Source organism: Octopus bimaculoides, chromosome 3 (genome assembly GCF_001194135.2).
Source record: "Octopus bimaculoides isolate UCB-OBI-ISO-001 chromosome 3, ASM119413v2, whole genome shotgun sequence".
Taxonomy (NCBI): Eukaryota; Metazoa; Mollusca; class Cephalopoda; order Octopoda; family Octopodidae; genus Octopus; species Octopus bimaculoides.
The window spans coordinates 61,379,856-61,398,050 of NC_068983.1; the positions used below are offsets into that span (position 1 = coordinate 61,379,856).

General features: G+C 30.7%; 1 protein-coding gene across 7 annotated transcripts in view; it reads right to left on the minus strand.

The window, feature by feature from the left end:
- Positions 1-18,195, minus strand: part of LOC106882707 (MAP kinase-activating death domain protein) — a 146,303-nt gene that overhangs the window by 108,178 nt on the left and 19,930 nt on the right. For 6 of the 7 annotated variants that reach the window (XR_008263657.1, XR_008263656.1, XM_052966190.1 and 3 more), the window contains exons 10-18: positions 17,796-18,001; positions 16,877-16,938; positions 14,031-14,310; positions 12,957-13,083; positions 10,291-10,356; positions 9,660-9,771; positions 8,693-8,879; positions 7,558-7,755; positions 6,409-6,517 (exon numbers count right to left, since the gene is read on the minus strand). Coding sequence is in view for 5 of the 7 variants with exons in the window: in XM_052966190.1 (XP_052822150.1) it covers positions 6,409-6,517; positions 7,558-7,755; positions 8,693-8,879; positions 9,660-9,771; positions 10,291-10,356; positions 12,957-13,083; positions 14,031-14,310; positions 16,877-16,938; positions 17,796-18,001 (1,347 nt within the window). In the remaining 2 variants the exon portion in view is untranslated. The remainder of the gene's footprint in view (positions 1-6,408; positions 6,518-7,557; positions 7,756-8,692; positions 8,880-9,659; positions 9,772-10,290; positions 10,357-12,956; positions 13,084-14,030; positions 14,311-16,876; positions 16,939-17,795; positions 18,002-18,195) is intronic. The other variant, XM_052966191.1, reaches the window with a different exon arrangement.

The window sequence follows — 18,195 nt, forward strand, 5'->3', positions numbered from 1 at the left end:
GCAATGAAGGTCACGTCATGCCTCCACACTTTTTCCCCACAAGGTCTTAGGGTCACTGGAGTGAGCTACATTGAGATAACAAAGGCTGTTGTCAAATCCCAGACAGAGAGAGTTGCTCAAGGGTGACTGTACGTGTAAATGAAACTTTTTGAAAATGAACTTTATCTTGTGGTTTTATGCCACTATGGTCTTCTGAATATCACAATGGTGTGAAACTTGAGTCATGAAATAAAAGTTCAATTTTTGTGAACCATATTCTATGCAACATGCATATTAAGCTCACTCTCCCTCAAGTGTTGGACAGGATTCAACATATCTATACACACATATATACATATACATTCATATCTATAAACATAAATACACACACACACATAACGTACTCTATACAAATATTGAGTTCTTTCTTATTATATTATTTCCTTTTTTATAAACTGAAGAGTGTATATATATCTTAATAAAAAGAATTTAATGAGCTAAGGAAGCAAGTTCATGACATGAATTTCGATTAGTTAACGTTTGATGCAATGAACGACACATTAAAATATTTTTTCTCAAGTGAAATTTCTCTGTAGTTGGAGATAGAAAACAAAGACCTAGTGGTAATAGTTAGCTAGTTTCAAATTATAAATATATAATTTTTCAGTTGTGAAAAATTATATATTTATGTTACTAAATTTATAACAAGATTATGGTAAAACTGGATCTTTGTTTGCAAACAAAGGACAACTATGGACAGGTTTTGGTCTTAATGGATTTCATTAGCATAAGTATACTTGTATGAGTTACGATCAGTTTACAATAGGTTTTGTAAGTAGAAAAGACATACGAAGGATTTTAGCCAGAATAATTTACATAAAGAAATACCTTTTATATATATTCTTTAACATGCAAATCATATTTGCTAAAAATTCTTTTATACTATTTCTACTTGTAACATTATAAACTGATGAAACAAGGTCTGAGCAGCCAGTATTATGTTGATGAGTTTCAATGATAGTAAAACATAATCATAGTTGTCCCCTTGCTTGAAAACCAAAAAGATCAGTTTTTTTCCCCAAGCTTGTTAATTCATTCCATGAAACTAACTTAATTTCTTGAAATTATCTTTTCTTTCAGTCACCAACAATTACTGTTCAGTTTTTGTTTCTTTTTTCCAAATGAGAAATTCCAATTAATTGAGAAGTTTTTGTGTTGCATGTCATTCAGCACATAATCTTGTTACTTATTTAATTATATCAGTGCCTACACAGATGTGTATATACACACACACAAACTTATATATTCATTTATATAATTATACATGGATATATATTAATTTTCTCTCTAATTAAATATACAAACATTTCATATATTTTTACCAAATTATAATATATTAACAAAAGTAAGCATCATTGATGGTTACAATATAATATTCATATTCTTCTGAGACAAAATTCAGAAGATTATTAGGGTTAAATTACTATGTTTACCAGACTAGCTATGAAGGAGTGAAAAGCAGCCACTGATACATACAGCATGCAATTGATGATACAAGGATACAGAAGAAAAAAAAAAAAAAAAAAAAAAAAAAAAAAGTACTCTACGGATCAAATATACAACAGTAGATCCACATTAACAATACTAATTACCAAATGCAACAGTCCTAGATTATCAAGCACTCTAAGTTAGAAATATGAATATTCTAAAATATACTAAGAACTAATTCAACAGCAATTTTTAAAGACAACTAGCAAAATGGTATGGTTTGAATTATTTCTAAATATATAAAAAAACATTGAAATTTTACAAATTTAATGTTAATGATTACGATAACTGAAACAATAGAGTAATAGCAATAGAAGCAATCAAATAGTATATAACCTGTGGTTTACTCCATGTGTGGCATTTGGTGTGCTTGGTGACAGGCAAATATTATCCAGATTTTCTATCCTCTGGAATTTCTTTCTTTCAATTTCCCAACAAGCATTCACCTGCTGAAGTTCAAACTGAACATTAACAGCATCAACCCCACCAATCTGAGTGCTTAGCGAGGTCCTTGAATCATTTCTTATTTCTCAGACAATAGCCAAAGTCACAACTTCCTCTGGACAAATGTTTTTACATATTTAATACATTTGTACCATGAATAATACTCATTTCTTAAAAGGATTTTGATAAATCATAAGAAAACAAGTAACTGATTTTATACATTCCAGCTCTGTAGAAAATCGAATCATCATTAGTTTAATACTTGTTTTACCATATTATCATAGGTGAGATTAATCTGCAAAACAGCATCAAGATTAATTGCTTTTAATGTCATCTGGAGTGAATTGACATAATTTAGCTGCGAGCCTTCTTTGTTGTAACTTAGATTGACTAACTTCTCTCTGTCCATAACCTAGCATACACTCATTTAAAATGTTATGCAATAAACTATCAAACAAAAAAAAAAATCATTAATGCATCAACCAATATTAAATTTTATGACTAATAACTAACTTAGAGTGTGTTGAGCCATTTTTTAGCTGAATAAATACAAGTTAAGCTGTCTGTACATGCAATAGCTATCGGCTCAAATGCATTATGTCCTGCATTAGCCTTGTTACAATAACCACTGACAAGTATTACTTTGCAATTTTTCCCCTAATGCATCTTTTTTCCTTAGAAGGATTGAATAATTATAGTGTTCTAGTTTCCACATCACTTGATGATAGGATGATTGAACAAAATTATAGCAGACTCAGATAATATAACTTTAAAGTTCAGGTTTAGAAGTGGTGTGAGTAGATAACAGGATCTCTGTTTGATATCTGTGAAAATCATGGGTTAGTAAGTGGTGGAAAAATTTACTTTAAGAAATAATTTCTATGGAAAAATTGACAAAAATTAAAGTCATGTAATTATTTGGGTAGTTTTTGGAAACTATTCTGAGAAGACATTTTACTCAAACATACCAATTATTTTTACAATTTTGAGTAATATTACATTCAACAATTTTAAAATTATCACAAGATAAGATTTAACTAACTTTGCCAATCTAACTGCTGGCTAGTTAATTCCTCAATCTAATGAGGGTATATTTGGTGATAAGTGATTAAATGCTGAGCCACAAATATGCAGATTACAAGTTTATAGGTTCCAGATTTATCATAGAAAAAATATTTTGCCTTTAGATTATATCATTTACTCCAGATACTAAAAAGTGATTTTTGATACAACTTCAGGTTATGAACAAACAAAAGACACAAACAGAAGTATTCAAACTAGTTCACAAGAATGATAAGATCTAGGAGGATGAAAAATTAATACAAAAAAATAACACAGGAATTTGAAACCTAAAAGAAATATTGTTTTAAGATGATGTCTGGAAAATGTATTAAGTATAGGAACATGTGTATATCAGTCAGTAGGAAGGAATGAAGTTGATACAATGCTATTGAGAAAAAACAGCCAAAAGATACAGATGATTTGACAGCTAAAACAGATAGTTAAAAAAATTTGACTAGTCAAATGTACAAATATACCACTGCATACAGACATTTTCATTAAGACAGGAAAAATATAATGTGTTGAATGAGGTGCAAGCATCAATGTCAGAATTAAAGCTATGCTTAAATTAGTGCAATTATAACTGAGCACAGAGGTTAGTGGGGTTTAATTAAACAAGAGGAGACTTGAAAAAGGTTGAATGTATGAGCTGAAAAATCAGCCAGTTATTAGATCTTTTATGACCATTTGTCCAGAATTAGCAAGAATATTTCTGCAACGACAAACAGTATGTCATTGGTTAAATGCATGTGAGAACTAAAGGAGAGAGACTAATGAACAAGTTCATTATTGTTTTAATGACATAAAATTGTTAAAGGAAACTGCTGTAGAGTAAATATGAATACAATTAACAGTAAGTAATTTCAGGGATTTCATTAAAACAACAATTTTGATAAGAAAGAGATTTATAAAGCTCAGTGTAGATACTCTAATTTTCATAACTTTTAAATTTATCTTATCAAAATAAATAGAGCACTAATGTGACTGTTGCTATGCAGAAACATCAAAAAATTATTCACAAAAGCAAGATACTAAAGTACCAGTCTACACTGTGGAAGTGTGCCAAACCAAGTTAACAATAAATTTAAGCCCAACATCCTTAAGGACAAAGTTTCGAGAATGTTCTGCTAAGAATAGTAAAAACATTTCCTCCTGATTTAAAAAAAGTTAAGTCATTCCTACAATGATGAATATCTTTATAAAAACAGAGACTTACTTAACAATCTAAATCAGAAACTTATTTAACAATCTAAACCCACAAAGAGTCATAATTCCAATCATATTACAAATTATTTCATTTGCAGATTAGTATATTAGACACCAATAAATAAGTTGATAAAATATACTTTATAAAAGAACACAACAAAAAGGAATCCAGTCATTGACAATTACATAAAACTATGCAAAACCTTAAAAACATTCAAGAGAAGAGTTTCATAGTCTCTGAATAGTACTATAAAATTTGCACAAACAGCAATAAGAAGCTTCATCGTAATGCTTGTTTTACTTCAGCATGTCAATAATAAATTGTTGCATCTTAGACACAATAGCTTGAATATGTAAGCTTAGCCACCTGACTTTTCTGCTAATCATGTATTGAGGTACATGATTTATTTTACTTTACCAAACAGTTACAATTTAGAATTTTCTCCTAAAAGCATTATTAAGAAGTTAAAACTTATAAATTCTCTGGATTTTTTTCAGCAAATAATATTTTTGTCTTTCCTAACAGTAGCATATAAATTATAAATATAGAATATTTAAATTTAAAATTTTCTTAAGAAAGTTATTGAATGTTTTCCTATCTTATTTAATTTGATTTCTAAAAAAAAAAAAAAAAAAGCAAATTTTAAATATCATTGAAGTCTCAATAACTATAAAGAAAAAAATCGTTTAAAATATAGTCAAATTTAACATTCATTAAGAGATAATATTGAAGATTGATTTTCAATAAAAATGAATACGTGGAAATGAGAGCTGGTGAGATAACAAATAATAAGAACAATAAAAGAAAATAAGAAAGAAATGAAACATCACTATCTACCTTATGTATAATATTACTACTATTTAAATGTTAATATTTCACAGTTGTTTTAATGCAAACTTTCATCAGGTCATCTGTTTCAAGGAATCTTTTCAAATAGGAACTTCCAGTTCCACTATGTGTAACAGATACACCCACCTTTACTTCTTCATAAAAGCCAAATGGTAAAAAAAAATTGGCTTCTATAAAGATATACTTATCAAGTTGAAAATATTATGCCAATGGCTAAACTTTTTCAACTTATAAATGCTTTGAGAGTGAAGGTATTCCACAGCTATATTAAACATTTGTTGCCAGTGATTTTAAAATGTATATATTAATACTTGTTTATGATTGAATTTAGAAAGATATTCAGAACAATAATGTGTGAATTTTGCATTATTTTTAAACATAACAAGTATTAATTAAATAAAAGATACCTTTTTCACAAAGAAAGAATCCATTTAAATTTACTTAATGATTTTTCATAATAATATAGGTAAAGAGTTCCAGAAATATTAATGTACAGCTTCCCTAATTAGCAAATTCTATTAAATTAAAATGGTTATTTCATATTTAAGTGGAAGATTTTATTTTTTGTTAAATTTTGCTAAGAAATTTTTTAATAATTTTACAGTGCTATATCTAAGCTTTTCCTCCAAACTCTTTAAAGTAACTGCATTAAATAATTAAAACATTTTCTCTCTAACAATTAAAGCAAAGCTTCAAACACTACAAACATTATACTTATAAAATATTTTTGATTTCTGTTCTTAATTTATAAAATAAATGTATTAATCAAAACATCCTATTTTCGTAGCTTTAAAATCATGTAATGAGGAAAGGATTTTGATTCATATTATCTGATTAATGCCATTAGTAAAAATATCATAGTTTAAAGAAATTAGATAAGAACAAAATTCTTTAAACTGATGATTCACAACTAAAATGGTGAACTTAAAGATAATTATGTTATGAAATTCACAAGTTTAATAGTTTATATATATAGCATAAAATTTTCATTTAGTCTAAAGCAGAATAAATTTTAAATACTACACAATGAAGAAAGGTTATCTTCAATTAAAGTACCTTTTCTCATATTATATTAAGTTTGCATCATAAATTCAATTTAACAAATGAATAATGTCATGCAAATACATTCATCAATACTCCTAATATATCAAAACAATATTAACATTTTAAATCAATAATCTATTCACTAAAATAATTTACTTATATGATGAAGAGCTTTGCTTTAGTATCTATGTATAAGTGACCTTCAGGCATAATTTAGTGCTTAAAAGCTGCCTACAAGCATTCTAGAGCAAGTAAAACAGTAGCATGCCGCATACCAAGGGCAGCCACCATGTGCTCCTCATGCAAGCTTCTGGCCTCAGGATTTTTGGGTGAGTCCTCACCTTTCGATGAAAGGCTTTCTCTGCTTCCATAGGGGGATGAAATCTGCAAGGTAAAACAAAAAAATATATTATTGGAAAGTTAATATAGACCAATATTAGTTTATAATAAGAAAACTTCTTATTAAAAATGCTGTAGCACTAAAGACAGTAAGATATGAAATAAGAAAGAATTAGCTCCTATTTCTTATAGATGAAACAAGAACATAGAGGCGTGTTCATCTAGAGACCGTCATTGTCTTAGATACATGTTAACTTGTAAATAACAAAAATTAAAAAAATTAATGAGTAAATTCAGTAGTGCATGTTTTTAATGAATAACTAATATGACTTGCACAAAATGCAAAAGTGTCTGTTGCAACACATAATTTCAGATCAAGTTGATATATCAGAGAGAAAGCTAATAAAAAAATTTTTTAATCAAAAAGTCCAAAATATAGAATGAAAGTTTTTAAAGGAAATCATTTTCCTAAAATTCTAGGAGAAATGAAAATTATTAATAATTGTGTGAAGAGTAAAAAATAAAAATAATGTGGAAAAAGAGTAGACAATATTTAGGTAGATATAAGTCAAGCAAGTTTATATGTGCAATAAGTAGCCATTAAAAATGAGATGTATTCTTGAAAAGCATATATATATTAATATGAAATTGTTCTTATTGAGCAGCTTTGGTCAGCTGTGCTAATACAGACCCATATTATATGAAGAAATGCTTGAAAACAGATCATACAACCAACTTTGATATGTTAAACTACTTCAGTATGACCTGAAGTAGTAAGCAGCTCAATGTTTGGGATGCAGTATGACAGAGTATGTTGTATTACTTTTAAGATCCAGAAATAATTATTGTGCTAAATAACAATCACCATGAGCTAATGGCAGAAGGTATCTGTCATAAAGGTATGAAAAACAATGCTTGTGAAGATATAGTTATATGAGACAATCCTCAAAGTTCAAGATTCAGCCACATAACTGGCTGCTGTTAAAATATTCATATATGATATGTAAAATGTTTTTTTAAATTGAGAAATGAAATGTATATACTTATAAAAACGAAATATAACATTTTAGCAGAATATAACTTACCTCAGGTGTGACACTAGCTTCACTTTTATTGCTGTTATTGCCAACTTCTTTCAACCAATAATGTGTGTGTAATATTTCGAGCACCATAAATGCACTAGCCATACCACCAAGTCCATAGTTTGTATATGTATATTCTAAACCATGGACCATAGCTCTCAATACAGTCAACATGCCTTTAAATACTTGACGATTTACACACTAAAAGAAATAAAACATATGTTTATGGAGATGAAAAGTGAATAATACAGTTGTATACACATTTAGGTGGTACATACATAAAAATCTTTGGAGAAAATTGCATTACTTTTAAAATGATACTATGTTTAGTGTTATTTTTAAGAAGGTAATTCACTAAAAGGTACAATAAATTGACTGCAACTTTCTCCAACCTCATTGTGTCATAAACTGCACACAGAAGAGAATAGATGTCATTTGGAGGGCCACTTCTATGGGCTCTCTTTAATGTCAATAGCAAATATCAAGAAATTCTTAATCTTGTAACCCAATGCTTGCAGACTGCTCCACTGACTACATCTCAAACTGAGGTGTTATCCTACACAAGGAAAAGTGTCTTATTGTCAATCTGGAAACCTTCACTCCACTAGAAACCCAAATACCTTCAAATTTCTAAGATTCTACTCCTTTTGCATATTCATCACATGTTAATCAGATATTTGGAAGTAAAACCTAGAATCAAGAAGCCTTAAAGTAAACCTAGCAAAGATGAAATTTTGTTAGTAGGAAAGAAGGTAGGACTCTACAGAGCCATTTGGAGAGTTACCATGCTTGGTATGTTGAATAAAATAGGTAGGCTCTCTGTATTGTGCCAATACAAACTGTGTGCACAAGAGATGCAGTAGCACCACAGGCAGGCTGACAATGAGGAAAGATCTTTATACATAGCAGGTGCACAAGAGTAGTTAGTAGTCACAGCATTAGTAAAATAAATTCTTTCATATGCTTAGCAGGCTCTCTAAAATATAGTTAATAGCTTCTGTCATTTAGGTGATCTATGTTCTGAAAGCATAATGTAGTGATGATGATGAAATACACATAGTATAATAACAGCAATACAATTTTGTAAAAATTACATACTTGCTGCAAAATGTAAAAAAAAAAAAGGCAGGAAACTTACAACATCTTCAATATGCTGGGAGTCATCAGTTAGTTTTTTATCTAGGTTCTTGTTTAGCCGGCTAACAACAAAATTACGATAATTTTCATCTTCCATTAATTTCTTGAGGCGATTGATTTTCAACCAACTTACACCATGTCCTTCCACAACAGAACTTATAATTTCTTTCAAGAAAGATTGGTTTTCACTAGATTCAAAATAAAAAAGAAAATAGTTAATACACTTAAATTAAAAAAAAAAAATCAATACAGATTCATTAATTTTATAAAATATGTAACCTAAGGAATTTAAAAAAATTTATATTTTCATTATTTTCACTGCATTCATTTCTTTTTGAAGGTTCCTCACCAAAATTGAAAATTAAAAGTAATTCCTGAAATATCAACAATAATCTTTGTAATCCCATTTGTGCCTTTAAAACTAGCTTGAAGTGGCTTTGATGGTTGTAAATGTTTTTACCATTTTGGGTAGATTATCTCAAGACAACATTACACAGTATTCTTGTTTTTTTTCTACCTTTTTTATTATACAGACCATCTATATTTACAACAAACATCCATAAAGAAAGTAGTAATTCTATATCTGATTACCTGGCAAATAATATACAGAAAGAATATTATACCTATAGCCCACAATAAGTATAATACTAATTTTATATATAACCAAACGAGTGATAAGTGCTGATATTCTGTCAATAGTTCAGAACAGCTAGAAGAGACTTAAAGAATAATTCCATACAAAGATGTGAAGTGAGCATATATGGGCAAATATCTGTTTCATATAATATTGAGAAAGCTGGTTTTGAAAAGAATTGATTGCTCAGCAAAAGAGATATGACTGCATCATGTTCAATGGTTTAAAACAATTTCTGTGAACTGATGCTAGGGGATTGACAAAGGTAAGAGTTGGAAAATTGTATAGTATAATAATTTAAGTCTGATTTAAAAGATGATAGAATTGTACCAACCTATTAGAATTAGGCCGGGATTCAGTAGATTGTTGCCTTGTGATCTCACGTGGTCGTTGGCTTGTAGCTTGTTTTACTAATCCAGATTTCTCAACTCGTGCTCTTCGGTTACCTATAAAATCAATAAAAGAGAACTACATTTTAAAATATTTTCCAAAACAGCAATCTTAAATTTTAGGTCAATTAAATGATACATACTGTTTTAGCATAATATACATGGTAGCAATGACACCTTCCTGTTCCGCTATTCATACTTTAACCTCTTATTACTTGGCACAAAGCTACCACCCTCAATACTTCTCATTGTTGAGGAGTCTTGACTTGCAATTTGCTTGGTGACCTTATTGCTACTGGGGTTATGTAAAAAGCACCAACTACACTCAAGTATTTGGTATTAGGAAGGATATCTAGCCATACAAATCATGCCAAAGTAGATAGTCTTTTGACTTGCCATCTCTTATCAAACTATCCAACCCATGCCAGCACAGAAGGAGGATGTAAATTGATAATGATGACAAAAAACAGAGAATGATCTTAAAGAAAGTGAAATAACTAAAATGACTAAGAGATAGAAACTGAGTGTGAGGGGTGCATAGTAGGCTGCAGTTTAAAGGTGTATGAAGTAACTTACCTAAAGGTGCAAATGGTTTATTTTGCGGTTTACTGTGGAAGTTTGGCATAACAGATCGATTATTCCCTGACAAAGGAACAAAAAAATAATATCAATATAAGTACTTAAACAATACTTTAGACATATTTCAAACATTAGTTCCAATATTTTTGTCTTAAAAACATCTTGCATATATTAAATACAAACCACCAAAAGCATGTTGTGCTGTACTGTGCTTAAAATTCAGATATAAACATACAATGTCCAGTAACAATTTCTTTCTCATTATTCAGCCATAGTTATTATTTCATTAATTTAGATAGCTTATGCAGCTCTAATATCTCTTCTCATGATCAATGACAATTTAAAGTGTAGATGAACTAATTTGATCTCTACATTTCATCAATAAAATCTAAAACCTGCAGGATAGCAATTTCTCCTATGAAGGAAAAATAAAACAGTTTACTTCAATGAATACATATATGATATAAATTAGAGTAATTAGGGGACCTCATTGTGTGATAGGATATACGGGCTTTAATTAACAAGTCAAAGTGAAGTGAGGCATAACAAAATTTTTCATAAAAATAAAAATGTGATGAAACAAAATGATTGTCATAAAGAAAAAGTCTAAGTTTACATATTTAATGTCCCATTAAATGCATTGTTTCTTCCTTGCCAGATGCTCTCCCAAACTGCCAGACATGAAGCTGTTGAGTTTGCGCATTTAGCTGCATAACTGCTCTGCACCTGCCTGTCTGCCAACTCCTTTCTGCTCCACACTCATCCACCAGCTAAGTATATGCTTTCAGTCATACTCAACCTGAAACCTACACATATTCTAACACCTGATGCAACACTTGTCCCTTCACCTCCAACATCATCTAAAAACTCAATGCAAGTTGAATTTACAACCACATCGATTGCACTACTGCTAATCTGATTGAGTGTTTACGTATTGTTACTGCAACATCTTGTATATTATAGAGATTAATCACTGTTTAGGTGAGTGCTTTGTGAGAATCTACTGAATACATACTGCATCTCTTCAATTCCATTATTAGCTACTCTAACTTCTCTGGTCACTCCACTTTGTTACCATTCTGTTTTTGTTTGCTGATGCTATGATCCAAAGGCAACCTCTCAAATCAGTAAACAATGGTTCATTTTTCAACTCAGGACTTTAATCCTTAGAGGTATGAATACCTATTTCCAATTTTACAACTAGCTCTACTATCAACTATCTGAGGTTATCTTTGATTCAATACCTTACTCCTTTATTTCTTTGTAACTGTGTATCTGGGTGCCCATTTCTGCTGAATCAACATAACTCTGCCAACCCTTTCTTTCAATATATGTCTCCCTCACTAACCTCTTGTCACACAAATTATGTCTCAATCAGATATCCATGGTTACACCTCACTCCATATATCATTCACTGCAATTATGCCATTATCCACTGCTTTCTTGTGATACTTTTAGCCTATTCATTTTTTTCACTTCTGCCAGTCATTGTCTGACCATGTCGATGCAGAATTTGTGCCTGAAAATTCAGTTTTTCATGCCACATAGTAACTATACTTACTGAAATTACAAACTCATATGGATTCTGTAACAGTATAATGTGAATAGGTTAAGAAAAGCATTTAGAAGTACTAAGGGAAACTGTTTAGTTTAATTAAGGAATATAAAGTAAACCAAAATGCTCAGGGAAGAAAAAAAGAAATAGAAGCTACAAGCTTTCTACAATAAAGAAAACAGTTTACTTATTGAAACAGAAAAACTTAAAAGAAGAGGATAAAACTGAAATGGAACCTCAAAAACTACAAAAAAAAAAAAGTGGCAAGAAAACTTTTCTAAGTCAATATGTTGTCAATATTTTACAGAAAGAAAATTAGTATGAAATCCAACAGTAGCTTAGAAGCTCCAAACTAAAAGTAGAAATACAAGGTCTGATTTTGGTGGCTCAGGGTCAACAACTAAGCACAAAAAACTACCAAAATGTAATAATAAAAGTGGAGAACACCAACTGCAGACCAATCAATCAGTTACAAAAAAACAAACTGATCACATCATTTCTGGATGCCATCTTTACAAAGGACATGACTTAGGGACATGACTGAGTAAGGAGGCAGTTGTGCTCACGGGGTAGTATATACCAAAGCTAACAAATTTTGATACACTGAGATATCTTGACAATCAAGGAGATCAATGCAATCTCCGTCTAATAAAGTAACGCAATATATACTCTTACATAACTGATACATGGTACTATGACACATCGCATATGGGTCTCCTAAGGCAGACTTTGAGCCAGACATCGGTAAGCTTTTTTTGAAAAATGATCCACATAAACCATGACTTACCATCAGGTGGATTGCACTACTAAAAAAAAAAAAAAAAAAAAAAAAAAAAAAAATCAAGGCAATTTTTTTATTATTAGTGTGCCATTCATAAAGTTCTGATGGTTGCAGCTTGCCTATGACTGCTCTAAATGATTACTCAACTTCTTAAGAATAGAACCTGCTGCAGGTGGTGCAGCAGAACCTCACATGTAACTGTTGAAAACATGATAATAATAATGGTAATAGTAGTAGTAGTAGTAAAGGCTTTTGAAGAAAAAATATATTTAACTATAAACATAAAATTTGGTGTTGAATTATAAAATGAATAAATAAAAAAGTTACCAGCCAGTTCTCCCAGAAATCCCGATAAGGTGCTACTAGTGCTCTGAGCTAAGCCACTCAATTCACTACTGATAGTGGACATTATAGATGATGCAGTAGGAGATTTGTCTGAAGATTCAGACAGTTGCTGAAATGTAATAAATAAAATGAGAATTGGTAAAATGCAGCAAGTGTAAAATAGTCAAAAATAATATTCAAAGAAGCTAAAGATAATTGGTGATATTTAGCACTAGTCTAAAAGAACTGCAATAAATTGAATATTCATGCATATATGAAGGGTTCTCTATTAGATTTGTGGTATTCACTTACACAATTAATTTATATATTCATATAAAATGTACAGTACCAGTAATTACATTTATTGAATGAAAAAGAAGTGATATTAAATGTTAAGCCCTCAAAAATTAATCATAAGTGAGATCTGTCACAGTCAAATACAGAATATTGATAGGTAAAGAAGAATAATATATTACAGATCAGTATGGAAAAATGTATATAAATGCCTAAATTTTGCCCACCATAATTATCTAATTACTAATAATCTAAGAAAGAAAGAAAAAAAATGATATGCTACACTCCATGAATGCTGTAAACAACTAACCAGAAAGAATCAATACCTATTGTTTCTTTCCATAATCCAAACCAACTAATTATTTAAAAAGTAAATTTCAGACATCAGTTACTTTCTTCTGGAAAAATAAATGTCAATTGTAAGCCCTGTAATGTCTTCTATGTCTAGTCATGTATTATTCTCGTGTCATATAATTTCTGCAAAATCTGACAACACATGAGATAGCATCTACAAATATTCACATTATGAAAACTAACATTAATGATCAACTAGGAGCAACTATATTATAGATCTCTATTTTTGGTATAAAAATTCAAGTGATAAAATTGAAAAAAACTTTTGTCAACAAAAAATGGCAACTATAGATGATCTATATTAATGAGAAAACAAATTTTCTGTAATTATGAGAATGTATCAGTATATATACACAAGTTTCCAGTATCTAGAAATTTTACAAAAAGAGTTAAAATATAATCAAAAATTAGATATGGTTTAACGTTTACCTTTAATTTTAGAGGACGTTTTCCTGATGTGTGAGCAGTAGAGATGGCACCAAAAGCAGGTTTCTGACTTGAATAACTAGGAGTACCACTAGTGCGACTAGGGCCAACAGGAGACTCCAAAGACTGTGTTCTCTCAGAGAGGGGTAGTGAATAGGGTGCATTTCTTTTCTCATTGGCATTTGACTTCAGTGATGGAACGACAGGAGCTTGTGAACTTGCACTTGAGGACAATGGTTGTACATAACCTGGCTTACCTCCACCAGTTACAGATCTTGAAGAACTAAAATATATTATATAATAAAAAAAATTCAAATTAAGATACAAAGATAGTTAATCAATTTAACAATAAACACAGACTATATTTGAGATACATGATTGGTCAAAAGAGGAAATTTTCATAGACTTTAAAACCTACAAGATCCTGACATCACCTCAAACTTCCACAGACACAGTGATATTGACAAGTTCTAAATTAGGAGAAAAGTGGGAGGGAGAGGCACAAGATTAGAACAAATAACCTTTGAATGTCCTATCACTTAGCTTCTGCAAAATGACAGCAAAAATAAATGCATCAACTAAATGCTCATCAGTAGCTCCTCATGAAATACTTCTCATTGACTTCCTATTTGAACACAGAATTGTAGAACTAGCATACACCAACAAAGATCTAAAAGAGACATACTGCATATTGCAAAGCATCATGCATGGGCATGTCTTCTGTAAGCTTGAAGATGATGATCATATTAACATGAAGTGTAGTGTCTTTTGGAATTGAGGCCATGACATCATGTCACATCCTGATTTTGTGATCCAAGAGCAGGAGATAACTAAGAAATATCTAATAAATGAAAGAAACAGTGTAGCTCATATACATCCAAGATGCAACTGAAAATGTCAATTATGCCAAATTTCTGTGAACATTATACTTGTGAACAACTATTGCCTAAAAATATTACCAAAATACTCCCTCCCAGTTCAACATGATGTTAAAGCAATTTAGAATGCCATCCACAATTTCATATATATATATATCAACATAAAGAAGGATTCCAATAAAAACTTCTGAGAAGTGCAAAGCATAAAAGGCCTGTAATAGTTGTTTGGAACAGAAAAAAGAAATCATGTACAGACAAATGTTTGCTAACAATCAAGTGCATCAATAATTAATGCGTAAATTTACATATATACATAGAGTTGTACAATATCTACTCTTATGCAGCTCATGCTACTGTCTTTATCACTTTTTAACTCTCTCTCACTAACCTCTGTCACTACACTCTTTCTTTCTTAATATTCCTTTCTCTAACACTATTGCTATTTGTCCCCTCTATCACCCTCTCACAACAATAAGTTGAAATATGATTCCTCCAAATCATATTCCAACTTCAAGACTTCATCTCAGGTTACCACCCTCTCTCCTATTTTTCTTTCAGCTATGGCACTTTTTTAGGCTTTAGTTCTGTAAGTTACAAGGTAACATTAAAAGTGCTGCTGCATGTAAAATGCACCCAGTTCACTGTAAAGCAATTGGCACATCAAGTGAAGTCAATGCAGGGTTGTGAGAATTGTTTAGCGTTGTTAAGGTCATAGCATCCTCTCTGGTACTGGTACCAAAAAATGCACTGATGGTGTTAGGAAGGGTATCCAGCTGTAAAAATCCTGCCAAAACTGAGATACTGGAGCAAATCAAAGATCCTTTAATCTGCTGGATTTTATCAAACCATCCAATCCATGTCAGCATGGAAAAAAGTCTTAAAATGCTATATGTGTATACACACCCACAATGGAATACTTCATGAATTTGGCATTGTTTTACAGATTGGATGCCCTTCCTGTCAGCAACCACGTTATAATAAGGACTAGGTGCATCTCATCATGCCACTGACACTTCAGGGTTTGCCTACCAAGAGTAACATCTTCATTCTACATTCTGTTAACTTTTATTCAGAGTTACTGTTTTCTTAGACAGATTGCTTTTACTGTAGCTTGCAGAGTTCACATCTGAATAGGTTTTCATTCTCTGTTTACAATGCTGAAGTTATATTGATAGAACACCGTCAGTATCTAGGTGAGGGATGAGAGACAGATGGGATTGAAGATGACAAGAAACCAGTAGAGTTCTGGAATGATGGAGAATGGTAAAGTTTAAAGAGAGAGGGAGGGGAGATCATGTGAATTAGAATATGGCACAAGAGGTGAGAAAGGAGATGGAAGAGTCCAATAAAAGAGAGGGCTATGATAGAGAAGAATGGGGAGATAAAAAGATAGAGATGGACAGGTAGTTAAGAGATGATGTGAAAATGTTGGGAAATAAGAGAGAAGGAATGACATGAGTATAAGAGGAATCAGATGTACTTTGTAAAAGAAAAAAGTGCATTGGTACAGACATATAATGAATGTGAACAATAGCAGATGGTAAAACAAGTGCCAGGAGATCCAAGGAGAAAGTAATTGCAGAAGAGGAAGACCAGGGAAAATATGGGCAGAAATTATGAAAGTTGATCTCATAATGCTGAATCTCATAAAAGAAATGACAAAGAAACACAGCAAATGGCAAGATGCTATATTGGAGAGGGCCTATTCAAACTATGCAATGTTTGAATAGGTCCCCTCTAGCAATGAATAAATATATATCTTTGTAAGAAACATCAAGATAGGAAAAAACTTTGTTTTCAAAATAACCGATGAAACTGTTGCCATTTTTGATGACTCAAATACACTAGTTTTATGAACATTAAATAAAAAATCCTAACAGAAGAAAGGAAAACCCAGAAATTTATTTTAAAAATACGAAATTGTCACTAAAGACAAAAATAAAAAAAGAATGAAATTAAAAAGAAAATTACCTATTTGATAGTTTGCTTTCCACTGATGTATTTTTGGGATCATATTGAAAAACGTCAGGCACCTAAAAACATTAATGAACAGTAGAAATTTATTTTTCAGAGATAATATATATAATTTACTACAAACTATGCTATTTTATTACTCGATATACATGCACTGTATGTACTGTATATGCATACAGATGCACACTGGATAAATGGTGGTAGCTCTAACATGTGTTTGCATTTCTGCCACTTATCACACAACTTTCTTAACCATATTTTTCAAAGATACTGTTTGGCAGTCCTCATATCAGTATTTCAGATAATTTAGATTGAATCATTGAGTTTTAAGACAACAGACATTGTTTCTATAATGTGGTTATGTAATACTGGAATAAAATCATTGAATAAGGAAAAATTATCTATAAAATACTGGCATAATTCAAGCCAATAGTTTCATTTCGACTTTTGTGTACACAAATTGATACGTTGAAGCTATGGAAAATTAGATATGCAAACAAGCTATAAAGAAAAAACTTTAATTTATAAATTAGTTATATAAAAATTAGGACTATAAGACAAAATTTCACATGTTTTTGTTTTGTTACAGTATTTCTGTGAAGCTTGTTAGTTATCAAAACAAATTAAACCCTCTTGCATTTAAACTAGCCGTATCTGGTCCAAATACTCAACCTGCTTTATGTTCAAACCTGTCAGATCTGGCTTCTCACACCTACCGTACAACATCATTCTAAAAATAAGCTATTAAATCATCAAAATCTCTGAGCTATGAGATAATGTATGATTAATCCAAAACAATGTAAATAAATAAGAATTATATTTGACAGAGAAATCATCTGCTATAAAAAGGAATAACTTTTTCCACATAATTTATCATATAATTTCTTGAATTAAATGCTAACAATTTTATACTTACAACTTCTTTTTGATCTTCAGCAAACGAAGGATGATTATCTTGACTGTATGTTGGACTAGAGGATGCTGAAGAATCCCCATCACTTTCATGCGTTGTAAGGCTTGATTCATTTGTGCTGATATTTGTTTCAGGAACAAGTAGTTTGCTGGGAGGGGAGAATATTTTTGAGTGGTCAACTGCCAGGATTTGGTTTTCAGGCACAAAAACTAGAGAATTAAGAGAAAAAAAAAAAGCAGTGTTTATTTTTGTTTGATGACTTTTATTGGTATTTATTCAAGAAAAGTATTATCTATGTGTAGATCAGAAGTGTCAGTCTGTGCTTACTGAAAAATTTATACATAGAAACTAACACTTCTAATCTACACATAGATAATACTTTTCTTGAATATATATATATATA